Source organism: Vulpes vulpes, chromosome 3, assembly GCF_048418805.1.
Source record: "Vulpes vulpes isolate BD-2025 chromosome 3, VulVul3, whole genome shotgun sequence".
NCBI classification, from domain to species: Eukaryota; Metazoa; Chordata; class Mammalia; order Carnivora; family Canidae; genus Vulpes; species Vulpes vulpes.
Window position 1 is genome coordinate 47,806,594 of NC_132782.1, and position 27,867 is coordinate 47,834,460.

General features: G+C 36.5%; 1 protein-coding gene and 1 long non-coding RNA gene across 9 annotated transcripts in view; one reads left to right on the forward strand and one right to left on the reverse strand.

Annotated features, from left to right (window-relative positions):
• IFT80 (intraflagellar transport 80) overlaps positions 1-23,196 on the forward strand; it is a 127,801-nt gene extending 104,605 nt beyond the window's left edge. For all 8 annotated transcript variants that reach the window (XM_026016446.2, XM_072752370.1, XM_072752375.1 and 5 more), the window contains 8 exons: positions 3,598-3,662; positions 5,745-5,880; positions 6,292-6,439; positions 7,907-8,078; positions 9,310-9,399; positions 9,499-9,671; positions 13,839-13,962; positions 22,737-23,196. In XM_026016446.2, coding sequence (XP_025872231.2) covers positions 3,598-3,662; positions 5,745-5,880; positions 6,292-6,439; positions 7,907-8,078; positions 9,310-9,399; positions 9,499-9,671; positions 13,839-13,962; positions 22,737-22,847 — 1,019 coding nt within the window. In that variant the 3' untranslated portion in view covers positions 22,848-23,196. The remainder of the gene's footprint in view (positions 1-3,597; positions 3,663-5,744; positions 5,881-6,291; positions 6,440-7,906; positions 8,079-9,309; positions 9,400-9,498; positions 9,672-13,838; positions 13,963-22,736) is intronic.
• On the reverse strand, positions 68-27,766 carry LOC112933300 (uncharacterized). Its single transcript, XR_003237636.2, has 2 exons — positions 27,600-27,766; positions 68-239 (listed from the first exon to the last, which is right to left on the reverse strand). It is a non-coding gene; the product is annotated as an uncharacterized lncRNA (long non-coding RNA).
• Between the last annotated feature and the right edge of the window lie 101 nt (positions 27,767-27,867).

A 27,867-nucleotide genomic window follows, 5' to 3' on the forward strand; every position in this document is an offset into this window, starting at 1 on the left:
GTGAGTAGGTAGAAATCCAAACATGAGGGCAAACAGCATGCAGTGCAGCTCACTGAGCCAATTTGTGTTTACCTTTTTCAGTCAGAGTGGTGGCCTTCCAAGCCGGATGCTGTGTGTTCATGTTGAAACTGCCATCCATAAGCCAAGCAGCTGTTTGTTGGTCTGTTGAGAGCTGTTTACAGGCTCTGCCCAAGTCATGATAGAATCCTGCAGCTCTTCTCACGGTTCCAGGGTCGTTCCTGGGGAAGAGAGTCTAACTGCTCATGATATGCTGTGTAACTCCATGCATTCCCTTGGTGTTGTGTTCTGCACGCACCATGTCTGTTTTATTATAGAATTTTTCTGGGCACTGCCTTCCTCATTAGAGCATTTCTCTGACATCACCCAAGACATCCTTATTTTATGCTTTTTAGTCAGAGGCAGTTTCTTTCCTTCTTTCTTTTTAAGATTTTATTTATTTATTCATAGAGACACACACACACACATAGAGAGAGAGGCAGAGACATAGGCAGAGGGAGAAGCAGGCTCCGTGCAGGGAGCCTGATGCGGGACTCGATCCCAGGTCTCCAGGATCACACCCCAGGCTGAGGGTGGCCCCAAACTGCTGGGCCACTGGGGCTGCCCACAGAGGCAGTTTCAATTAATATCTGATAGCAAGCTAGCAATTGCTCCTCCAAATGGAAGTTGTCTTATCTAGAGTTCTAGTAGCTATCACTGGAAGGTGCTCACAGACTTTTGTCAATTAGCCCCAGTCTACATTCCACACAAGACTGCTGTACAGAGAATGTATCCTAATTAGCACTCCAGCTTCTATTTCACAGCATTTGATAGAACACCTGTGTGTTCCAGCAGTCTCACTGATTCCCACTTTGTATGTCCAATTAATATTTGAGGGGTGGATTTTTCATGCCTTTTGTTTTACAGTACTTGATAAGGGAAACATTCCCCAGCTAGGCACAATATCCGTCCCTGTAATACATTCAGATAAGAGTCACAACCATTTCATATGAAGCTTCTTCAAGTATACTAATTTTCATTTAAACGTTCACCTTAATCCCATTAATTCTTGTATTTCTTTATCCTCTCATTCTAGTTGATCATCAGTAGGACTTTGCCAACAGGTTTTAGTTTTAAAGCACTAGGTAGTATTTCCTCAGTCAGATATAATATCCAGTCCCATTCAACATTCAAGTAGAGACATAGCCTCTTGACATAAAGCCCATTTAAACACTCCAAGTTTCATTCAAACTTCACCTTAATCATATTAACCCTTGTTTTCCTGTGTTCTCTCAATTTAATTGTAGTCCTCATTAGAACTTCACCAATGGACTTTGGTACCATAGTGCATGGGACTCTCATATCAAGAAGTCCTAGAAACTTCTCTCTTCAGCCCCCTGACCATTTTATCCACTCCTGTGCATAAGGCCTTAGGTCCCCAGTAGAGTGTTGAGCCAAGGAACCATGGCCCTTTTATCAGTCCATCTCTTGATTAAATTGGGGAACCATCATCCCAGGCAATTGGTGGTGAGTTTTCTTTTTGCTATCTTGCTGTATAGCTTTCTAAATTCCTCCAAACTAGGATGAATAAAGCAAATTTGTTTAAAGACCTTCAATGTTGGGGGACCAACAGAGATTCCTATTGATCCATCCAACTTCTACTTTTTTCCCTATCAATATTTGCTTTATTCATCTCATTTCTTAAGATTTTCAATCTGCGGGAATGAAAGCCTTGATGCTCCTCGCCTGTCTATCTCTAATTATTTTAGTCTTTCTCATTATTTGTTTTAACATAACATTTTCCTTGGGTAATGGCTCTGAGGATAGTAGCTGTACCTCAGGCTGACCAGAATCAGGATATTCTCCAACATAGTCTTTCAGTGGGGGTCCTGGGCCTAGAGGCTGTAATTGATACTGGCTAGAATCTATATTTGGCCCATCTCTTACTTTCATCTTACCTATTACCGATTATAATAACCACGGGATTGTATATTTTTCCTTTTTCATATTTGCATTTTCTTATGCATCTAGTAAACCAACTGCCCAGAAGATGGATCCGTCATCTCAAAATTCTGTAGGTGACTTTTACCTTATAGCTGATTGCAGTTAGCTGCTGTTTCTTACTGTTAGTGACCCTATTGCCTCTAAGAGTTAGAGGTTCCTCATTCCCTGTTCTCTCATCCTTTCTATTCCCAAACCACATGTTTCAATGAGTCATGGTTGGTCCAGTGAATCTCACCCTTTCTGACACCAACTATTCCGTTTTTACCTTAACCGGTATATTGCAATTAGTTTCTTTCTTTTTTTTTTTTAACAACTTTATTTATTTTTATTTATTTATGATAGGCACACAGTGAGAGAGAGAGGCAGAGACATAAGCAGAGGGAGAAGCAGGCTCCATGCACCGGGAGCCCGACGTGGGATTCGATCCCGGGTCTCCAGGATCGCGCCCTGGGCCAAAGGCAGGCGTTAAACCGCTGCGCCACCCAGGGATCCCCTGCAATTAGTTTCTAATACTATTAACTTATAGTTAGCATGGACTCCAGGGCTTAAAGGCAAAATTCTCCTCAAGACTGCCCTCACTTTAGACACTAGTTGTAAGGAAGTCTCAGGGAGTCCCCAGGCCAACCCACTTTGCTGACTGACTGGCTACAAATTCAGGGACTCCTATGGCGCCCTCAAGTTGGTTAATTTGCTAGAATGACTCACAGATGTCAGGAAGGTGCAATACTCAAAATTATGATTTTATTATAAAGGAAACATTAGGGTGAAGCCTAGGAAAGAATGCAGAACTTCGGTGCCCTCTCATGAAATTAGGGCATGTCACTCTCCCGGTATACCAGTATGTTCACCAATGAGGAAACAATGCTAAGTTTTTATGGGATTTTTACTACATGGGCATGATTAACTAAATTATTGGCCACATGATTGAACTCAATTTCCAGGCCCCTCCCCCCCAACCTACCTATCCCCAGAGGTCAAGGAGCTGGTGACCATCCCCCATTCTGAAACTATCTAGGGGCCCACCAAGAGTCTCCCCACTAGCATAACTAAGATACTCCTAATCACTCAGGAAATTACAAGGGTTGTTGAAGCTCCCTGCCAGGAACTCAGGACAAAAGCCAGACAAATTACTAATTATACTATAGGGAGCTGTGTACTGACCCCAGAGAACTGAACAATATATAACACATTGCCTGATATTATAGTAGGCACTTGGCCCATTTTTCTTTTGTGAAATATGATTGTTTGAGTATAACACTCATAAGTTATTCATCCAAATCAGAGTTCTGAAAATTACAAATTACATCTGGACTTGGGTTTATCATTATAGATCCAATGGAGGAGTGAAGCCATGCCATTAATAACTATTCTAATTAGGGAATATGTTTTAGGAAGAAGATTCAGTTCCACCATTTTCTAAGAAATATGACCCCGTTAATAAGTAGGAATTTGATGCTGCTGCTCTTCTATGCTGATAGATATTCTGTGGTCCAAAGAGTTAAATAATTTCTCATCAGGATATGATAATTCCATTGAAGTTTACCAATAAAAATTCTAATATAACATATTAACTAATGCTTTACTTTTTTTTTCAAGTAATCTTCCTTTTTGAGGCATCAACTGGAAAACCACTAGGTGATGGGAAGCTTCTTTCTCATAAGGTAATGGACCTTAGCTATTTCTGATGTAAATAGCCACTATTTATTTACTTCCTTTTTAAAAATAATGTTCTCATTTTAAGGTAAAAAAACAGAAATTAGTTTAGATTTTTAACAAAAAAATAGGCTTTTTTGCAATAGTTATCTCAATCCTCCACCTTATTTTTATTTTATTTTTTAAAGTTTTAATTTATTTATTCATTTTAAGTAATCCCTATACACAGCATGTGACTTGAACTCATGACTCCAAAATCAAGAGTTACATGCCCCTTCTGACCGAGCCAGCCAGGCACCCCTAGAAATTAGTTTTATATTTAAACCCAATGTGCATTCTATATAGAGTATTTTACCTAAAAATGTCATCAAGACTAAGCACTAGTAAACTCTGTAATAGAAAGCTATATATACTAATTAATTGGATAAAAGAATCTGAGTTACATGTCATTATCCAGGCTGTTTACTGGTTTTCAATAAAATGTTCTATCTTGGTTAAACTTTTATCACCTATCAGGAAATAAAAATGTTTTGTATTCCTAAACATCTTGCAGTTTTCCCATTGACCTATCCTTAGCCACCATTTTCTTTAGGTTTTAACACTAGTTAAACTGAAAAAAATTATATAGAAGTACAAAAAGATCTTGAATTGTGAAGTGTTTATTGGTTTCTGATTTTTAGCATTAAAATAAGCAAAGGAGCACATTTTATTTATTCTAATAGAGATATATTAAGGTCTAAAGATGTTTTTAACTTTATCACTCAATGCCACTACTAAAACACTACTCTATACTTTATTTTCTTCTTTATATATTTATTAGTTTGAATTTGAATAACAAATACATTCATAAGATTCAGAAAAAGCATAAAAAAGTATACAAGGAAAAAGTCTCCTTACTACATCTGTTTCTTATCAGTACAATTCTGTTCTACCAAAAAATAACCACCATTATTAAACTCCTTTTTCCTTCCAGAGATTTTTTTAATGTGTATATATATATGTGTGTGTATATATATATATAAATACTTCTATATATAAATAACATGTATATTTTAATGTATATATATAAATAAAACAGATATATGTTATTTTCCCCCTTTTACAAAAATGTAACATATGACTTTGTACATTGCTTTTCTTCCATAACACTATTCCTAGATATCTTTCTATATCAGTACATAAAGTGCTTTCCCAATCCTTTTCTTCCCCCCCATACAGTATAACATTTTATGGATATATCAGAATTTATTTAACCTGTGCCCAAACGATGGACATTTAAGGTATTATTGTGACACCTTCAAAAAATAAAACAAATCCTAGCAAGTCTAAAAAAAAAGTTCTAGCAAGTCTTAAGATAGTAAGCAGTAAATAGTATTTCAACTCTTTGATTGAGTTGAAATGAATCCACACTAAACCATTTCCAAGTTATAAGGAAATTCATTTCACAAGCTATGATAATAATATAATAGATTAATGCAGTATGCCAGAAATGCTTTGTTATATAGACAGAACACTAATCTTAAGTTAGAGATCTGGACTTTAAATTTTAGATGTGCTTGTTACCAGCTTTTTCTGAGCAAAAATCACTTAATGTCTATGCAGCTCAGTCTTCCTGTCTGTAAAGCAAGTATAGTAATACCGATAGCACAAGATAGTTTCCTGTTTCATAGGAATTGAATCTGAAAATAATGTATAAAATTTAAGACTCTAAAAACATAAGGTATTTTCATAAATCTGCCTGATGATTCTCTCCCTCTGCCCCCTCTCCCACTGTACACATACTCTCTCTCATATAAGTAACTAAATCTTAAAAAAAAAAAAAAAGGAATGTTTCCTAGCTTATGAAGTTTCAAAAAAATATACATTTTAGTGTTTTACAGGGCATCTTTCCCTTGTAAATTAAAAAAAAGGTAACTGTACCTTAGCTTTTGAATTATATCAGTAGTTAACAGAGACATTTTATCGTTCTAAGTAGGGGGTGATATTTAATTGATCTTTAAATAAACAAATATTCTTGTAATTAAATAACTTAAGTGATCTGATATCAAGCACTAAAACTAATGCAGTATTTTCATTTTTCTAAATTTTAGAATGAAATCTTGGAAATTGCTCTGGATCAAAAGGGACTTACCAATGATAGAAAAATTGCGTTCATTGATAAAAATAGAGATCTCTATATCACTTCAGTGAAACGATTTGGGAAGGAAGAACAGATTATCAAACTTGGTAAAAAAATTATAACACATTTAAAATTTGATTACTTTGAATTTTCTTAGATCTACTCTGTCATATATTATACTAAATATCATACTTGCTTGAATTAATCTGCGAATCATGCTTCGGTCTCATAACTTTTCTTAATTATTTAACACCACTTAAATAGCAAGTCTTTAGCTGCTATAGCCACATTAGCATTGAAAGACTTAGAAATTAAAACATAATGGCTCCAGGTCAAATACTCAAATATTTCCATATATTTTTAAATGAGTTTTTGTACATGTTTTCACCATTATACAATCAGAAAACAGAGGCACACCTACCAGAATTTAGAAGGGGTCTTGTATGTTGATTATTAAAATATTTTTAATGCTTATTATAGTGGAACTAATAGTACATTAACATTCTTTTTAAAATAAGGAACAATGGTGCATACTTTGGCATGGAGTGATACATGTAATATCCTTTGTGGACTTCAAGATACTCGATTTACAGTGTGGTATTATCCTAATACAGTTTATGTGGACAGAGACATTTTGCCTAAAACATTATACGAAAGGGATGCAAGGTAACATTTTACTGTTGGAATTGTTTATTGTAATAAATGACTCTAAAGTGTCATGTTTTTGCCTCTGATTTTAATCCTGCAAGGTACCTTTCACTCTACTCAGTCAACGAAATTGTTCGGCTAAAGCTAGCTTAATGAGATTAGATTTAAGTGTTGGGGTCAAATCGAAAGTGTCGTATAATACTACTATATTTATTCCTTCTATGGACATAATTTTCCTTATATGAATATAATTTTAAGCCTAATGTTATTTAATGAAACTCAGGTAGCTTTTTTTCAGTGTGGTTTAGTGATTTTAATATGGACATTTTTTAGATTTTTTTCAGTGATATACAATGTGTGTCAACCTTTATTCTTTCTCGAATTATCATAAATCACTAATTACTATACTTATAGAACCGTATAGGTCTCTAGAATTGAATTTTTAAAGTAATACTAAAGATTAAAAATATGTGGTAACTGAAGAGTTTAATTTTACATGCTTTAGAAAATAATTGTATATCCCTAAGTTCTCTAAGAAATAACAAGATCTCTCACTCTTGACAAAATAAGAATGCAAAGCTTCTTAACTCCAAACCTTAACTTTCAAATCTATTTTGAGTTCACTTTAATATTCATAACTCTTGCAAGACCAGAGAGGCATCATTTTTTTAAAAGATTTATTTATTTACTTATGAGAGACACACAGAGAGGCAGAGATACAGGCAGAAGGAGAAGCAGGGAGAAGCAGGCCTCCCACAAGGAGCCCGATGTAGGACTTGATTCCAGATCCCGGTGTCACGCCCTGAGCTGAAGGTAGACGCTTAACCACTGAGCCACCCAGGCATCCCAAGAGGCATCATTTTAAAAGTATTTAAACTAATAAAGAGAAGTTAGTCTCTTAAAGTTCACCTCTTTTTATTATGAGAAAATAGTCTTGGAATCATCTTAATTTTTTACTGGCTTATACTTTCAAAAGCTAATGCTAAATTTTTTTTTCTTTAAAGATTATATTTATTCATGAGAGACAGAGAGAGAGAGAGAGAGAGAAAGAGAGAACAGAGACACAGGCAGAGGGAGAAGCAGGCTCCATGCAGGGAGCCTGATGTGGGACTCGATCCTGGGTTTTCAGGATCAGGCCCTGGACTGAAGGCAGTGCTAAACCGCTGAGCCACCCAGGCTGCCCCTGAGTTTTTTAATCATTTGTGTAATTTACCTTAAGACTTAGGTGAAAAAGATTATTTCAAATGCTTTTAGGCATAGCTCTCAAGTATGTGTTAATTTTTGTCACATTAAGCTCCAAGCATATAGCAGATTAGATTTGAATGTTTATTTAAATATATACTTTCTCCCTGGAGTTAACTTTTTTGGGGGTCTATTTTGGACACTTAGAGACTTTATATCTGTGTCAAGGGTCAACTCCCCACATTTAGTATGTATGAAAGATTTTGCTCAGAGCATAAATTATATTTTGCTTTTTTTCAACAGTGAATTTAGTAAAAATCCTCATATTGTAAGTTTTGTCGGAAATCAAGTAACTATAAGAAGAGCTGATGGCTCGCTGGTTCACATCAGCATATCACCATATCCTGCTATTCTCCATGAATATGTAAGCGGTTCAAAATGGGAAGATGCTGTAAGACTTTGTCGCTTTGTGAAGGTACTTTACATTTCAGATCCATAGTTGTGTATATATTGAGTATTAGTTGACACATATCTTTGTGCAAGATAAGAAATGGTAACAACTAAGGGCTGGGAAAATTGCAAATGAAATCATGTCTCTTTTTAATAAGTAAAGACATAAGCCATGCAGGGAGATAGATATTGCTATGTGATTTATTTTTGAAGAAGCTGTAATTTAAATGAGTAGTTTCTCTATACTGGCACATATAAAAATCTTCTCTGGAGCTTTTTCTAAAAAGTCAGATTCCCAAGTTGACTCCCACAGAGATTCTAATTTATTCAATCTGGGATGAATCCTAGGCTTATTTTTAAAATTCCTCAGGTGATTTATACACCTAAGGTTAAGAACCTCTACTTTGGATCAGCATTTCCCAGGTTGGTTGAATCCAGCTTTCTCCAAGCATATTTGATCACAGAACTTTTTATTTACTTATTTTTTAAGGGTTTTTATTTATTCATGAGAGGCAGAGACATGGGCAGAGGAAAAAGCAGGATCCCTGCAGGAAGCCCGATGTGGTTCTCGATCCCAGGACTTCTGGGTGGCTCCACTGAACCATTCAGGTGTCCCGACCACAGAACTTTTTAACTTTACCTGGCTTAGCAGCCCTTAGAATACACTTTAAAAAAAAAAATGCTATTTATTCATGAGAGACACAGAGAGAGGCAGAGACACAGGCAGAGGGAGAAGCAGGCTCCCCAAGGGGAGGTTGATGTGAGACTCAATCCCAGAACACGGAGAACATGACGTGAGCCTAAGGCAGATGCTCAACCACTGAGCCACCCAGGTGTCCCTAAAATACACCTTTAAAGTGACTTTTAGTTGCTTTCCCTTACAATGAGTTGATGGCAACTTTCAATAATAGCATTGTCTGAGAACCTATTTCTCTGGTTCCTTGTAAGTTACATTCTTTGACCTGATCAAAAAGACTGGAGGGTTTATAACTTTGAATTACCTTAATAGTATATCAGAAGTTCAAAAATAAATTTTATTCAAAAGAAGTCTTTATATGTTATTAATATATTTTAACAAAGTATTCACATGAAATTTCCACATCATTAATTTATTAAATTAGTAGTTTTTTTCAGTGCCATGCTCAGGAATGTTTAATTTTTCATTAAAAATATAACTTTATTATATTTTAAATAACTGCTTATTTTAAGGCAGTTCTGCTTGTAATTGAAATAATTGTTCCCCTATTTCACTTTAGGAACAAACTATGTGGGCTTGCCTAGCTGCTATGGCAGTTGCTAACAGAGATATGACTACTGCAGAAATAGCCTACGCAGCAATTGGTGAAGTAAATAATGTTTACTTACCTATACGTTTGTGGTTTTTCTTACCATAATTTTTTATATTTCTGTCACTATCCACTTCATGTATTTTTTTCTTTTTTTAGATTGATAAGGTTCAATACATCAATTCTATAAAAGACCTTCCGTCTAAAGAATCAAAAATGGCCCACATATTAATGTTCAGTGGGAACATACAGGAGGCTGAAATGGTACTTCTTCAGGCTGGCCTTGTTTATCAAGCGATCCAGATCAATATTAATCTCTATAACTGGGAAAGGTAATAAAAATGTTTTTCATCAATTCTAAAACCCTACTGATCTTAATGTAGTCTTCTATCTACCACTTGGTAAATTACATTTTCCACTGTACTTAATAGTTTCCTAACATCACAGAAGAATTTGTTCACATTTCTATTTGTGAGGAGTTTGCCTTTGAAGATTTATGCCTTCTCTGAACTTGTGATTGATTAGAAGTTCAAGTGAAGAAGAAAAGAGCTAGGGTGTCTCCTGAATTTCTGATTTCAATAACTGGATAGACGATGCTACTATTAGCAGATTTGGAAGGGAATATAGTGAGTTCAGTGTTAGGCATGTTAGATTTGAAATGTTTGTGAAGAAACAGATACATGATAATAGTTGATAAATGAACCCAGAGCTCATGAGACAGATATGAGCTAGGGATGTAGATTTAGGAGTCATCAGCAAATAGATGGCAATCGAAGCTAGAAGAATGGAACCAATTGGTTGAGGAATGTGTGGAGTGAGAATACATCAACTACATTTATGGGTGGAAGAAGAGAAGTCTGCTGAAAGATTGGCAGAAAGCAGTCAGACAGAAAGAACCATGAGAGATTTGTGATGCTAAGGAAGAAAGGCTGCAGGATTTGAAATGAGGAGTGCTCAGTAGTAGCCTTCTCCACTATATTAGGCTTTGACACAGAGTGCTTTCTGAGAGAGAGTGGCATGCTACTTTTCTCTATGACATATTAGATTTTTTCCCCTCAATCTCTCAGGTACATGTTTCTCAGTGAAAAAGGCTATAGTGCTTATACCCACCAAAATTACTATGTTATAAAGTTGGCATGCTGATTTTTCCAGGTTTGAAGTGTCTTTCATAATCTTTGTCTCTCTATTCATACCCTACCATATTTTTAAAACCAGATCCTAGTCATCATACCATTTTATCTGTAAATATTTCAGTGTCTGTATCAAGGTTTTTAAAAATCTAGCCACAGTAATATGATCACACTTTAAAGAGTTAACAATTTTATTCAGTGTTATTTTTCTGATTATCTCATAATGTTTTGTTTTGTTTTGTTTTATGGTTTGTTTGTTTGATTCAGGATCCAAAAAAGGTCTGTACATGATGATTGGTTGATATGTTCTCAAATTTCTTTTAATCTGTAGGTTCCTCTTTTTTGTGTTTTCTTGTAATTTTCCCACTGCAGAAACTAGGCCGATAGAGTTTCCCATAGTCTGGATTTTGTTGATTACATCTTTGTGGTGTTGTTTGACACATTCCTTTGCCCCTTGAATTCGCCATAAATTGGTATTGAATCTAGAAACTTGATTAGATTTATGTTTAACTTTTTTTTTTTTCTCTTGGTAAGGTTGTATCAGAGGAGGTGATTAATATATTTTCACAATGACTGGTTGCCTATCTTTTTGTGATGTTAGTAGCCATTGGTGTTCATTGCCCAGATCCGTTAATTAATTAGAATTCTAGAAAGATAGGGTGTAGTTATTGGATGATAAATATATTAGATTGCTTTTAAGATCCCTAAAATAAATTTCTATATTTGTTTAAATCCTTTAGAAGGGAATAGATTTCATTTTGATAATATGTGTTATTCCATTTGAGAAGCACAGCCTTGCTGGTTTGTGCTTTTGTCATTCATATTTGTGTTATTCCATTTGAGAAGCACAGCATTTGCTGGTTTGTGCTTTTGTCATTCATATTTGAATTTAAAAATTACTTGCAACCTAATAAGTTACAGCCCTGGAAGAGTTTTAGGTAAGCAAGTCACCTATTTGCTGTTCACTTTGGACATTTGGTGGTAGTCTGTTCTCAAAAATTGTAGTTAAGAGAGATAGAAATTAGCAACTTTATGTAAGTACTAATAAAAAATAATTTCTCTACTTCTACCAGTTATATAAAGTGATTTTGCTTCATTCAAGTTATGTAAAAGATCATATTTTGAAGTTATAAAATCTTTTTATATAACTTCCTTCTATTTAAAATCAGAGAGGATACATGGATTTATTCCAGCCCCATAATCTAATGTCACATTTGTTTGGTTGCCAAATAACCATTTTAAAGCTAGAGACATGCTGTTCCCATAACCTTTATATAATTGGAGTGAATTCCCTCCTCTGTATGATAAAAAAACATTTTTTACCCAGTGTATGCTTTTAGAGAACATTTAAAGTAGCACATATAACTTGAATGTTTACCTTTAGCTATTGCTCTTTAATCAGATAATTAATACGTATCTTATAATGACTATCATGTAGCTAATACTTGTCATCTAGTATTTAAATGCAGTATTAGATACCATATTTTATCCTTTCTACATAAATAAATGTATGATGTACCATAACAAATTATCTCTTTGGAGATAGTTTTCTTTTTGAAAAGTCCAACCCAAAATAGATGCTTATGTATTCTCCACTTGGAATACTTATAGTTTTGCACAATCAAGAATTCCTTCCACAATGATGTTCAGTCATAAAAAAGAAACAGAAAATGGCATATTTCAGGTGCCAGAGAGCTGGTTCACCAGAATCTCCACTCACACATCCACACTGGAATCAGAGTCTTAGGGATATAGAAAGGGTGATATGGGAGAGGATTAGAAGGATTAAAACATCTTTACTTCTATTTCTCATTTTTTGAGTTTCTGTGAATTAGTTTTTGCCTTCTTACATTTCACTTTTGTTCCTCTCTGTTGCAGTACTTCTACATTCTTTTCTGTGTAAATCTGAAAGACTTAAAGTCACAGAGGAATGAGGGAACTTTGTGAGGAATTTGTGATGAGTAACAAATACTGATCCTTGGAGTTAGCCATGTGGTTTATGTAAATATATTTTTATAAGAAATAATTATGCTAATTTTGGCATTATCATTTGTATTACACATGACTTACATTGGTAATTTTTTATATTGTCTTTATTTCTCAGTTGTCAATTAATACACATGGTATATCTAAGATACTTTTTAAAGTATTTAGGTCAAATCAAAGCATGCTAAGAATGAAACAGATTTTCCTACTGAAGGGTCACATGTTTCAAAAAATCTAGGTAGTAGTTGATTTTTTCTAAAACAACAGATTTACAATAGCTGGTTCTGATAAATAAATCATGACTGGCCTATTCAGAAGTCAGTCATATGTCATTAGAAAGCAAGGGAACTTGAAAAAGAATGTGCTTTAACTCCAAACTTAAAAACAGGATTACAGTGAACAGTGGAGAGCTATACTGTACTGGATTGTTCTTGACTCAACTAATATGAATTATGCAGAGGATCATGGGCTGAGATGCTGACCAAAATCTATATACACATATAGGCCAAAAAATGAGGGTTAATCTTTTCATTTCCCTCCAAATTACCAATATATAGATTTTAAGTCTTTGCTGTTATACTACCAGCAGTTCATTTAATACTTGCCTGATATTTAAAGAAAATATTACCTTAAAAATAACTTAGTTATATTGACAGATATTAATTGGATTATAAAATTTAAGTGGCTATTAACTTTTTCTAAGACTTGAATGGCAAAGGGCATTTTGTCAGATTTTTGTTACCCATAAATTTTAGTTTTATAATATTTTAAATTTTCTGTATTATAAAGGATATCAGTATTTAATTGAATATTGAGCAGAATAAATTCTAGACTTTAGAAAAATAAATTCTAGAGCAGAATAAATTATAGACTAAAAAAATGGTCAAGATAGTTGAACCACTTACAAGGGGGGGGGGAGTTCATTCACTTGGATTTTATTATGATTTTAATGAATTTTTCAATGAACATTTACCATACATACACTCTGGGAGTACTCACCAAAGAGAAATGAGACCCAGATTTCCCTTCAATAAATTATAGGATAAGAAGGAGACAGACTCATAAATAATAATTATGATATACTGTAAGCAGTGCTCATAGTAATAATAGTAAGCATAAAATGTTATGGGACACAGATAAGATAATGGTCATTTATTTCTATAAAGGGAGCTGGTCAGAGAGAAGAGATCATATCTGATCTGAACCTTGAAGTATAAGTAGGAATTTGCAAGATGAATGAGGTAGGGAATGGTGTTCTGTATTGAGAGATGAGTAGAGAGGAAACAACATAGACCATTTGTTCCATTCCCTTACCCCAAAACTCTACTGCATATACAGGCTAATACAAGCAATGATGATAATCTGTTTTGTTTCTCATTATAGGGCACTTGAATTGGCTGTAAAATACAAAACACATGTTGATACAGTTCTTGCTTACCGTCAAAAGTTTTTGGAGACATTTGGTAAACAGGAAACTAATAAACGATACTTGCAGTATGCAGAAGGTGTAAGTATTATACAGTATTTTTATGATATTGTCTATGCTTTATAAGTTATATGTAATATTCATCTTAACAAGACAAAACTGGAATAACTCTTGCCATAATCTCCAAAAAATAACTTTTTGCCTTATGATATTATATTTTGACTATATAGTTTTATTACTGATTTCTTTTCTGGAATCTTAAAGCTATGTTTTGATTAAGTCTGTTTTCATAATATTTAATTTGTGTTAAAGTTGGGTGCTAATTGATATTTTTATGTAAACAATATAAATGGCTGGGATACAGGTTTCTGACTCCTGAATTTTGTCTTCTACCAGCTGCCCTTTCTGCTCCAGGGGAAATACATAAACACATAGAGCACTGGCCAGAAAAATGGATACTTTGTCACTTCGCAAAATTCTAGGGAGAGGAGCCTAGCTCAGGGAGACTTCACTGCCTAGAACCAAAGAAGGCTAAGCCTTTGCCTTTCAAATCCCTACCAAAATCTCAGGTTTTATCTTTATATTTAGAAGAAAGTCATCCTAGTACATATCAGCCCACAAGAAGGGTGGAGCAGTTTGCCCAAGTGCCTAGAGCAGGACTGTTGTAGTCACCTGCTTAGATCCTTCTAGGCTCAGACAACAGAAACAGAGTTCCCCTCTAGCCATGCAGACCCAAGAGCCTTGTAATCCCAAGACAGGGGCAACCTTGCTCCCAGCTCTGTGAACTAGTTGATTTTTTTTTTTAGCCTTTTATTCATTCACTTATTCAAAAAACGTTTATGAGTGCTCACTCTGGGCCAGATACTATGCTGGATGCCTAGTCAGATATGGTTTCTGTTTTTGTGGAGCTTATAGACTATATGGGAGTGCTGCTCCTTGGAGATAGAATAAAATGGAATGTCCTGACCTGTCCTAAAGGGCAGGGTAAATTAGAGGAAGCCTGGGAAAAGGAAAGAAAGTACCTATAGTTTCTGCTAAAGCCAACATTATCATTTACCAGATGACTTGAAAAACTCAGTCTTTCTCCTTATAGAGAAAAACATAGTTCTTCCCTACTATGAGTCTTTCACGAGTCTCCTTTATTATTCACACAGAATACTTTGCTTCTGGTCACCTATTGTGTGGAGGTTTTTCCCCATGCCAACCAATTCTCTAACACCAGCTGGGTGTCCTATAATTTAACTCAATTCTGATACTACCTACCCAGAGATAGCATCAGATTCCACAAATAAAGGGCTCAGTCCCACAGGATTGCTTCCCACCCCCATCAGATGTGGTTGCAAGCCCAGGTTATCACCTGGGCTTCTGACTGACCAGATATAGATCAGAGATCCTAGTAACCCTGGCCTAGGTTTCAGCTATTAGCCACAAGTCCAGGTTGTTAGCTATACTTCTGACTGACTGACTGACTGACTGACTGACTATAAATCAGAGGTTCCCATGTTCACTTTCCGGTTTGATTAATTTGCTGGAGTAGCTCACAGAACTAAGGGAAAACATTTACTTATGTTTATTTAAAACATAAGTTTATTAAAGGATATGATAAAGAATACAGATGAACAACCAGATGAAAATATACTTAGGGCAAGGTTTGGAAAGGCCCTAACCTCAGGAGCTCTTGTTTTTTGGGGGGTTGGTGTGAGTCACCCTTCCAGTATGTTCATCAACCCAGAAGCTCTCTGAACCCTGTGGTTTGGAATTTTATGGAGGCTTCATTACATAGGTATGATAGATCATTAACTCCATTTTCAGCACATCTCCCTTCTCAAGAGGATGGGGGGCAGGACTGAAAATTCCAAGCTTCTAATCATGGCTTGGTCTTTCTGGTGACCAGCCCTCATCCAGGAGCCATCCAAGAACTCAACTGTAGTTGTCTCTTTAAGACAAAAATGCTCCTATCACTCAGGAAATTATAAAGATTTCAGGAGCCCTGTGTCAGTAACTGAGGTCAAAGACCAAATATTAGAACAAAAGATGCCCCTAGTCTTCTTATCACTTAGGAAATTACAAGAATTTCAGGAGTTCTGTGCCAGGAACTTGGAGCAGAAACCAATATATATATTTTCTATTATCTCACACCATATTTAGAATACTGAATGTTGTGATCTACATGTTTGGGCTTCAAACAGTTCTCGAGGTAGTAAATCCTTTGGGGCCATTCTTATGAGTTCTGCAGTGCAACTTCAACATCTGGATCCAGGATAGACACAAGTTGTCTGTTTCTTGATAGGAAGGGGTGTATGTTTTTTTAAAAAGATTTTATTTATTTATTTGAGAGAGTGTGCATGTGCAGGGGGAGGGGCAGAGGGAGACGAAGAAGCAGACTCCCCCCTGAGCAGGGAGCCCAATGCGGGGCTCGATCCTAGGACCCCCAGATTCTGACCTGAGCTAAAGGCAGACACTTAACTGACTGAGCCATCCAGGTACCCCAAGAAGGGGTGCATTTTATAGATGCTCTGCAGACTTTTTTTTTTTTTTTTTTTTTCATTTGGAAGTTCAGTACTGAAAATGAATCCTCTGAGAGTTTGGGCTATAAGAGCTTGCTCTACTATTGGGACAAACTCAGAGTCGCTGAGACCTCTGAGGATTACACTCTAATTCATAAAATATGACAGCAGCCACCACCACTACAGTGCTAAGCAGCCCAGAGAATCACTGATTACTTGATCTTTTTTATCATGGTTTTGAAAATATATGTTAAAACTGAGCAACCATATTAAATTTATTTATTGCATAATTTTTAAGCAGATTCATGCTACTGTGTTTCTTCATCATCCTTGCCATCAATGTTTTTTTCATTATTTTCACATTAGGTGCTTTGGAGCACAGAGAAAATATGCTGCTCAACGGGGAGCCTGCTTCTCCCTCTCCCTTTGCCCCTCCCCCTGCTTGTGCTCTTCTCTCTCTTTTATTTATTTTTTTTTTTTAATTTTTATTTATTTATGATAGTCACACACAGAGAGAGAGAGAGAGAGGCAGAGACACAGGCAGAGGGAGAAGCAGGCTCCATGCACCGGGAGCCCGACGTGGGATTCGATCCCGGGTCTCCAGGATCGCGCCCTGGGCCAAAGGCAGGCGCCAAACCGCTGCGCCACCCAGGGATCCCTTTTTTTTTTTTTTTTTTTTTTTAATTTTTATTTATTTTCTCTCTCTTTTAAATAAATAAAATCTTAAAAGAAAGTATAATTCTTACCCTCAAATTTATAATTATATCTTATATTATAATTAAAATGATATTTTAGATAGCAACAACTTAACATTTTTATCTTCTTTCTTACTATGTATTCAACTGTTACCAATCACAAGAGTGGCAAAAATCTTCAAAATGGGATAACCAGAACAACATATACTTTTTGGGGTATTTGAGGGTTTTTTTTTAATCCTGAAACTATATAGGTTACTTTGACTTTCCTCCTTTTTTTCTTCATTAATATAATTTGAAAGCTATCTAGAAATTACAAAGCAGTATTTTAAGAAGAAAATTATTTTTTACTTAAAAATTTCCCACTATTTATCTAATCCAAAATTTTGATTATATAAACTTTTTAGTTGAGAACTAAGACTTAAAGAGACCACTATTAAAAACTGAGATATTAGGGGAGCCTGGGTGGCTCAGTCAGTTGAGCATCCAACTCTTGGTTTTGGCTCAGGTCTTGATCTCAGGGTCATGAGATTGAGCCCCACCTCAGGCTCCTCTCTGAACATGGAGCCTGCTTGAGATTCTTTCTCTCCCTCTCCCTTTGCCCCTCCCCCTGCACTCATATGCTCTCTCTCTCTCTCACACACACACACAAAATGAATAAATCTTTTTAAAAACTGAGATATTCTAGATATGTGATGAATTCTGGTGGGCTCACATGGCATAATGCGAAAGCTTATAAGAAGTTAAAAGTTTCATATACATTTGTATTAATGATCCCTGAAATGTTATTTGGGCATTTCTAGTTTCAAATATGGAAACGTGGGATTCATACAAGATGGACTGTCTTCTGAGATCCCACCCCAACTACCAGAGTCATTCTACCTGGCCTACAATAGTGTTCAGTAAAATTTGTAAAATAATTTTCAATTCTGGCAAATAAAATATGCTTGAATATATTCAATCTACTGAATATATTCTGTACAAGAAGAAAAGTAGAAAAACCAGATGTTTAAAATTTTATTCTAGTAGAAAGAAAATAGTGGAAATATAACAAACCAACTGCTTGGGAGCAGAATTTCAGAAAGTATAGAATTTTGAAGAAGATCCAGAAGAGCCAACACTCTAGTTCAGACAAATCACTCTAGGCATAGCTACTATCTAAGCTCTTTTGCAGGTTTTACGGCCTTATAATCTTATGAGGTCTGAGACACAAAACCCAAGAGAAATTGTTAGGTGATAGCTCATCTGCTAGGTAGTTACCTCTTATTCATTCAATATTTATTGAGCACTTCTGGCAGATAATGTACTCCTCTTGCTACTTTGAATATAAAAGTAAACATGGCAGACACTGACCCCAGCCTTAGGAAGCTTATATGCAATGGAAGTGATAATTATACAGTTGCTAATTTCAATTGTGATAATTGCCTTGAAGGTGCCATAAAACTTTATGGGTGGGGAAACTGACCTAGATTGGTGGGGACTAGCAAAGACTTTCTAAGCAAGGCAAACAATATTTGCACTGAGCTCTCAAAAATAAAGAGTAGAAGCTGACTGGGGTGAGAGGGGAAGAGAAAGTAGGGGTGGACATGTCCCAAGCAGAGGAAAGGATCTTAGGTGAGAAACAGTAAAGAACAAAGGGAGATTGACTTAAGGGTTTCATAGGGCAAATTAAGGATATTGGTCTTTATCCTAAGACATATATGAAATCACTGAAATGAAGGAACATGATTGCTTTTCCCTTTTAAAATCCTGATTCCTCAAAATAAATGGAAAAATGAGTTTTCTACAAAATTATCTTGAGTAGGATTTTGTCAGTCAGTGAAAGGATATGATAATAAGAGCAAATGCATGAAGTGTTGAAAGAGTCCCTAGTAACCACTCTGGATCTTGGGTTCTGAGTAGTTGGAATATTGGTTGCAACCAGACATTGAAGAGTCTTAATACTATGTTAAGAGAATAGACTTCACAATGTAGACAAGGGAAGACTTGGAACTTTGCAATCCAGAGAAAGATTTGAAAGATAACTTCTGATGTAGAAGATGGATTTTAGGTAAGAATAGTGACTAGGAGACCAGTTAGGAGGTTACTATAATAGTTCCACCAGGAGATGGAAAGGGGGTTAAATTATTATGCAAGAAAAAAATTGGTTGTAAAATCAAGAGAACACTGTGATTGCGGGTGGGAGGAGAGGTGGTTAAATTGGTTAGGCAAGACATTTGAGAACAGCTTGAACATTTCTAGGGTGAGTGACTGGTAGATGGGAAGGGTACCATTAATCTAGATAACATGAGAATATGCATGTTTTAGACTTTTTGAGTTGGAATACATGAAAATACACATTTTTTGTTGAAGTCTCTGTGGGGTATCCAGATGGAGCTATCTTAACGGGCAATTGGAAATATAATTGTGAACATTGAAGGATATTGACAAAGGAAGAATCAGGACATGATAAAGAAATTTATGGTCATGACCAAGTACACATAGTTGAAGCTATGTGAGTTAATGTGATCTCCTAGAGAAAGTATAAAAAAGTTGTGGTTGGAACCCTGGTGAATACTAACAGTTAAGAGGTTGTCTAGGGAAAAGATACAAGAGGAAAAAAAAAGATGACTGGGAGGAACATTTAGAAAGGAAAGCACAAACCAGAAGAGAATGGTATTGTACAGTCTGAGAGGTTTTTCAAAGAGCTATGGTCAACAAGGTCTAGAGAATGCTTCTACATCAGGACCTTTTTTTTCCCTTTTGTCATCATGCTATTCCCTGGATACCCATGGACTTACTTGTCTCTTGTAGGTCTTCATGTCAGCTTCTCAGGGAGGCCTTTTCTTACCACTCTATTTGAAACACAATATCCATTCTCTCCCCACCCCTCCACTCCACCCCTGGCACTCACTATTTCCCTTCCATATTTTCAGAACTCTTACCATTTCTCACATTTTATATATTTTTATATCCTCCACTGTTATCTTTGCTTATCTTTCTGTGAAGAGTGATTTTTATTTTTTTGTTCACCGCTGAATCCTTGCACCTAGAACAATCCTTGGCATATAATAAGCACAGATATTTGTTGAATGAATAATTGAATCATATATAGGATGAAAAATGAAGACACTTGATCGTGGCAGGAGTGAAAAGTTTATGAAGTATAGTAGGAACACAGTCATTATTACAGTGCTCTGGGGCGAAAGAGTCAGGAATGAGAAGAAGAAAGAGGGTGGTAGTTTGCAGGGAGACAGAATTGAGGGGGAAGAATGATGAGCAGCCAGTGAGGAGACAGATGTTGAATTATGTAAGTAATAACTGCAGATAGATGTCCCCGTGAGTGGAAGATGGGATCAGGGACATATGTGAAGAGGTTGGCTTGGGACAGAGGGAAAGAGAGATGGATACGGATGTAGGTAAGTTTGTGTGAAGAAGGGGATTAAATGAATTCATGTCTGATAGCCACTGTATTTTCTGTAAAGAAGCTGATTTTCAACTGAGTGTAAGAGAGGATGGAAAGCTATTTGGTATGATTTTGAAATGACTTCTACATGAATAAGAAGAATTTACCAAGGACTAGAATAAGAAGTGCCAACTAGTACTGACACTCCCTATAATAGAAAAAGATGTGTCTTAGTGTAGAAATCAGTCACTTGAAAGCTGTCATGAGTACATCCTTATCTGAAACCCAGTCATAAAAATATTCTAAGAACTAAATTATCAGTAGAACACTATTCTAAAACTGGATTAATGCCAAAATGAAAGTGAAACATTTATTTTCAATAGGATAGCTATCAACTGACACTCTCATTTGTACTGTAACAAGTGACTAATATAGATGTCATCAATTTACTTGACGGACTTCTGGTGCAACAGAGCAACAGTTGTTTAGTGTATGGTCAATAGATGATTTTTATTTTGATGGATTTGAGAAACATATAAGTCAATTTAAGGCTGGAAGAACGCCAAGGCATTAATCAAGTTTTGTCTTTCTCTTTGCAAATGTTTTGTTAGACCTAGAAATTAGTATTTTGCCATTTAAAAACATCAAGTTCTGCCACGATGGAAAAATTAGTTTTTCAAATAATCTAACATTTGTTCTGCCTTGCAATGAACTGTCACTTGCATCTTACCATAGACATTCATCTTCTATGAGTAAGAGGGATTCTTTTAATTCATCTATTTTATATATTATAGACAAGTATGTGGAATTATCATTTTTTAAAAAGTGACCAAAATATCCACAAATTACTGTACAGAAATTTAGTTGAAGGATATTGGAATAAAAAAGAATCACATGCTTAATGCCATCAACTTCCAGCACAAAATAAAAGAGGCATGAGTGCGCCTGTGTGGCTCATTTAAGCTCTAGCTCTTGATTTCAGCTCAGGTCATGATCTCAAGGTTGCGGGAATGGCCTGCTTCTTGCTCCACACTCAGCGAGAAGTCTGCTTGAGATTCTCTCTCTCCCTTTACCCCTCGCCCCTTGTACTCTTTCTCCCTCTTTCTCAAATAAATCTTAAAAAAAAAAAAAAGGCATGAAGTCCTGATAAGATTAAATTAATCTCCCAGTTACTGGAAATAAATCTGCTCAGGCAGAATGTAGTACCTCATTCTGGTGTAGTGCTACTTACTTCACTCAGCTCCCCTATATGGAGGTGAAACCTATTCACTTTGGCTCAGTCTTAGTTTGGGTTTATTTCATTTTGGTTTTATTTCATTGTAAATCAGAGTTGGTTTAATCTAGGACCCACTTTTTCTATGTCTTGCCTGAGAGAACACACATTCCTAAAGTAGTGATCTCCACACTTTTTTGAAACAATGGAATGCTTTTTCCTAAAGAAATTGTTCATAGAACTCAGAGCAGAGTCCATTGCTAACACCAAGTGTAATGAGTTTAGGGAAAAGAAACGCAGGGCAGGGGGCATTGCATCATGGATCAAATGGATCAAAGGGAAGGACCATGGGTGCTCAGTTGACTCTTGATCTTGTTTGAGTCCCATGTTAGGCATAGGAATCGAAAAAAAGAAAAAAAGAAAAGGGAAACAAGAATGATACCACTTTTCAGTGATTGTTTTTGCATGTCTTGCTACCCACCTTTAATACCAGTCTTGGTCTTGCTACCCACCTTTAATACCTTTCTGTCATTGTCTAAACTATCACCATAACTATATTACTTTAAAAATTGTTGAAAAAAACACTTTTTCAGAGAATGCTCAGGAGAAGAAAATGCTCCTCTATCTTTTCTCATAGGCATCTAATGGAAACTTCAGTATATAAGCGGTGAAGTACTAACCCATTTGAAACCTGGCATCATGGCTAGAATCTTGTCCATTTTTCCTCTTGTTTCACCTTCTCACGCCTGTCCCTGAGGCACCCATGCAGAATCCTAAGACTCTGTGGGACTCTTTAGATGTACCTACAACTAGATTTTGATCTTTTGAATCATAATGAGAGTCTTTTCCTTTTATTGTGGTAATTGTTCTATTTGGTCTTATTCTTATAGGTATTTTTTTGTTGGAGCATTATTTCTTAATTTGTCTTTCATGCTCTCCTTTTCCCTACTGATTTAGAAGCCATCAATTCTATTTTTCTCTGCTCTTAGTTACCTTGAATTAAGCAAAAATATGTTATACTATATCAGTATGTTTATTCTTTTCTTCTTTTGTAGCTCCAAATTGATTGGGAGAAAATCAGAGCCAAAATTGAGATGGAAATTACTAAAGAACGAGAGCGCTCATCAAGCAGCCAGTCTAGCAAGAATGTAGGTCTAAGGCACTAAATTTCTTGCTTACCTTGAAGAAGTTTTTTACCTTTTGAAACTAATTCTGATTAACCAAGGATAATCATATTTTCATTGCTAAAAAAAAAAAAAAAGCAGAATCTTTAAGTATAAGCATTTGCTGTGTATTTAATACTAAAAGTACATTCAGAAAGACTAACCACAAAATAATTGATGTAATTTCATCGTTTATATATTTTAGTCCAATAATTAGCAGTATATCCTTATATGTTTATGACACACCTGTGTAGTGTTGCTTATGTTCCAGTTTTTTGTCCATTATTTTATACCTGAATCTTCAGCGTGAACAAATACTAACTCTGATAATAAAACATTGGACTCTTTAAAATATATGTTACCATTAGTTTTTATTTGACCTCTAAATTGTAGATGTTCCAAAAGTTTTTTTATACAAGAAAAATACATGAGGATGGATTTATGGAAATGTATATATATTTGTACATCAATGTTCATAGCAGGATTATTTCACAGTAGTAAAAAGATGGACAAAAAATGTCTGTCAACAGATGAATGGATAAACAAAATGTGGTATAGACAATACAGTGGAATATTATTCAGCCTTTAAAAGGAAGGAAATTCTGACACATACTACAACATGGATGAACCTTGAAAATACTGTGCTAAGTGAAATAAGCCAGACTATTGTACCCCACTTATATGAGGTGCCTGCAATAGGGAAGGTCATTGAGCCAGAAGGAATAGTGGTTGCCAGGCAGGTGGGGAGGTGGAAATGGGGCTTTATTTTTTAATGAGTACAGAATTCCTGTTTGAGATGAATGAGTCTGGAAATGGACAGTGGTGATGGTTCCACAGCATTGTGATATACTTAATGCCACTAAATCATACACTTAAAAATGGTTAAAATGGTAACTTTTGTTATATATATCTTACCACTATTTTAGAAATATATCTAGAATGGGCAAGAAATATTCTTCTCACTCCTCTCCTGACTTGAGAATGTTTAGGCACTAGGTCCTGGAGTCTAAATTTATGAAAAACTTAAATGATAAACGTGTTGGACTACTTTGATTCGTTATGTCCTAAAATTATTGCCACAGGAGCTTTCAAACATTAATAACACAAATACTGGGATGCCTGGGTGGCTCAGCAGTTGAGCGTCTGCCTTTGGCTCAAGGTATGATCTCGGAGTCCTGGGATCGAGTCCCACATTGGGCTCCCTGCATGGAGCCTGCTTCTCCCTCTGTGTCTCTGCCTCTCTCTGTGTCTCTCATGAATAAATAAATAAAATATTAAAAATAATAATAATAGTAACACAAATACTACTTAGAAAGTCCTCCATGAAGTAAATTTTGGAAAGATAGATAATAGACTGGGTATATGCATATGCATTGGAAAGTGATTACCTCTCTCACTCCCATTTTAATTAACATATTTAGGTTTCTTTTATGAAAATGTTTGTCATTTCAACATACTTCTTTTCTTTTCTGGAATGTTGAAATATTCTGTTCTTCACCCAGATGCTGGGTATAAGAGTGAATTCAGTTTGGGAGATATGATTGAACAGTTTACTTATAAATTGTATTTATTTATATATGTTTTATATTATATTTCAATAAAAAGTTTAAAAAGAAAAACGATTAAAAGGGTAAATTTTATATTTATTTTACTACAATTTGAACAGTTAAAAAAATAAAAAAAATAAACACTTAAAAAATATAATGAAATATGTCTGCGTTCTAACAATTCTGATAACAAGGTGTTCTACTACCCAGAGTTAGTGTCAGGTCTCACACATTAGAGGACAAGATCCCCAACTTGGCTGCTCTAATTTCAGGTGCCAGCCACATGCAGGGACCCCAGGATACCCACACTTCTAATTTGGCTGCAAATTTGGGGATTCCTACCATGCCCCCTTTGGGTTTGATAGTTCATTAGAGTGACTCACTGAGTTCACTGAAATGCTTTACTTTCAACTACAGTTTTATTATAAAAGATACAAGTCAGGAGCAGCCAAATCGAAGAGATGCATAGAGCCAGATCCAGGAGAAAGGAGAGGTCTGGAGGGGAAAGTGGGGAGGCATAGAGCTGCCATGCCCTGTCTTCAACCTTCTTGGTACATTGATGTGCTCACCAAGCAGGAAGCTCTCATAGGCCTTGCTGTCCTGAATTTTTTTTATCAGGGTTTTATTACATAGGTATAATTGATTAAATCACTGGCCATGGGTTTTATTGCATGGGTATAGTTGATTAAATCACTGACCATTTGATTGAACTCCTCCTCTCCCTGGAAATCAGGTGGCTGAAAGTTTTAGCCCTCCAACCATGTGGTTTTCCCACTGACCAGTCCTCATGCTGAGGCTATCTAGTCCCCATCTCATACACACACCTCATTAGCATAACAAAGATACTCCTATCATTAAGGAAATTCAAAGAGTTTTGGAAGCTCTGTATCAGCTACCCCCTACACACCTCACCTCAGACCTGATATATCCTTTATTATGTCACAGGTCATCCCCTGGTCTTTGACCACGGGATCTTTTATGGCAAGGTACATACCTGACTGAGCATAAAAGACATAGCAACAAGAGTCAGTGTGGGGTAAGGATAGGAAGCTATTGATCAATTCCCCAATACATTTGATTATCAATATCAGTATTATCTTTCTAACAATGCCAATGTGTAATAGCATATCTAACATTATGACAGACATAACCCGAAAAGTAAGAGAAGAGTCAAAAGACACTGGCACATTTCTAGAGCCCATCCAGTCTCTAATAATTAGTCCATTATATCCTAGGACCAGAATGTTACACAGAGTGAGGGCACATAGGTTTGCAGGCTTCCTTCCATTTAATTTGGTCAAGTTCCCAAAGCAGGAGTGGGCTCAGCTTCACACGTGCAGGCATCTGGAATAATTGAGCTAAAAGACAATCTCATGTCTTGCTCTGAGCTTCTTTCTAAGGATTAATACTGGAATTTTCTCATTGCATGACAAATTTATTTGTTCCTTATTCTTAACCACTATTCCTCCTCTGCATTTATACCCAAACCTTTTCACCTTTGGAAGGTACCCTAGATTCAACCACTGTGCTGGTTTAGATTGCAAGCAACAATACGAGTCTAGCAAGTGCCTCCCCTTCCCATTCATCTAGGGTAGGGTTATGCAGGTACAAACCTAGTGGGCTATTTCTACCAATAAGCAATATAATTTATTCATTGTTAGCCTCAATATCACCAGATAGAGTGAAAGCACAGCTCACCCATCAGGCCCTTAGGAATTCTGACATAAATATTTTATAATAGTTTGTTGCTTAGGAGTCACTCCTCCTTCCAGCAATACAGTTGCAGCCTTGGCCTAAGGGCCACTGCGCCAGGTAGGAAAAAGAAAGTTAAGGTGATGTGGGAAAAGAAAAAAAAAAGGTATAGTTGGCATACCAGCATCCTCCCCCAACCCCTCCACCCCAGATCCAGAGTAGTAGGAACACTCCCCTAGCCTCATGTTGAGTGTGAGCACACACTCATGAAGGCATTTAAGCCAGCCCTTCTTGCCTCCATCTCCCCACCACTTAGATAACCAATGTCTGCCTGTCATAATTCCTTACCAGAGTACTACCCTGAGGAAGGTACAGTAGTCCCCTTTCATCTGTGGTGTTGATTTCCACAGTTTCAGTCACATGTGGTCAACCAAGGTCCAGAAACAAGTATTCCCCCTTCTGACCTATTGTCTGAAGGTCAGTAGTAGCCTAATGTCACAATGCTCACATCGTTCACCTCACTTTATCTCATCACATAGACATTTTATCGTATCATTGCAAGAAGGGTGAGTACAGCACAATAAGATATTTTAAGAGAGGGAGAGACACCACATTCACCTCTTATTGTAGTATATTGTTATATTTATTAGTAGTTATTGTTAATCTCTTACTGTGCTTAAGTTATAAACTTTATCATAGGTATGTATGTAAAGGAGGGAACACAGTATAAGGTTTGATACTACCTGCAGTTTTAGGTATGCACTTGGGGTCCCAGAACATACACCCGTGTGGACAAAGGGGGCCTACTGTACTTTTCTGCCCATTGTAAGACATGATGGCTGTAAAGTGTGTCCCTTGGTCTGAAGAAATGTTATTCAGGGTCCAAATCAGTGCAATATCTTCTGCTTCAGTTCTTTGATAGTACTCTGAGCATTTGCATCTACCACTGGGTAAGCAAAGCCCAACTCAGAGCCAGTGTCTATCTCCCATCAGGACCCACTTTTAGCCCCGCAGGGCTACCGGCATCAGTCTGACTTGCCAGCTCTGTACAAGGACTCCCCCCAGGGAATCTTCCCCATAGCCACCTGCAATCTCTAAATCTCTCTTGTTGGCAGACAAAACAGTTCCTGTTGACATTTTGTGCCTCTGAGGGTGCAAAAGGAGCATGTCTAGATACAACGTCTCTCTGCATTGTTTCAGTTCCACTCACTCCATTAACCCAAGTGGCTACCTCAAGTGAGCACACTTGCTTGTCCATTCCAGGCATCTTCTGATGCTGGAAAGGGGTTCTTCTCACGGGCACTGACATGGCCTACTTGAATGCACCCTTCAGATTCCCATAGTGATTTCCATAGGGTCGTGCCCCAGAAGGGCACCCCTTTAATAAGCCAATCTTCCGTTGCCCTTCTGCCTGACCATGTGGCCGAGCCATTGGCCACTGCCTGTGAGTAGGTAGAAATCCAAACATGAGGGCAAACAGCATGCAGTGCAGCTCACTGAGCCAATTTGTGTTTACCTTTTTCAGTCAGAGTGGTGGCCTTCCAAGCCGGATGCTGTGTGTTCATGTTGAAACTGCCATCCATAAGCCAAGCAGCTGTTTGTTGGTCTGTTGAGAGCTGTTTACAGGCTCTGCCCGAGTCATGATAGAATCCTGCAGCTCTTCTCACGGTTCCAGGGTCGTTCCTGGGGAAGAGAGTCTAACTGCTCATGATATGCTGTGTAACTCCATGCATTCCCTTGGTGTTGTGTTCTGCACGCACCATGTCTGTTTTATGATAGAATTT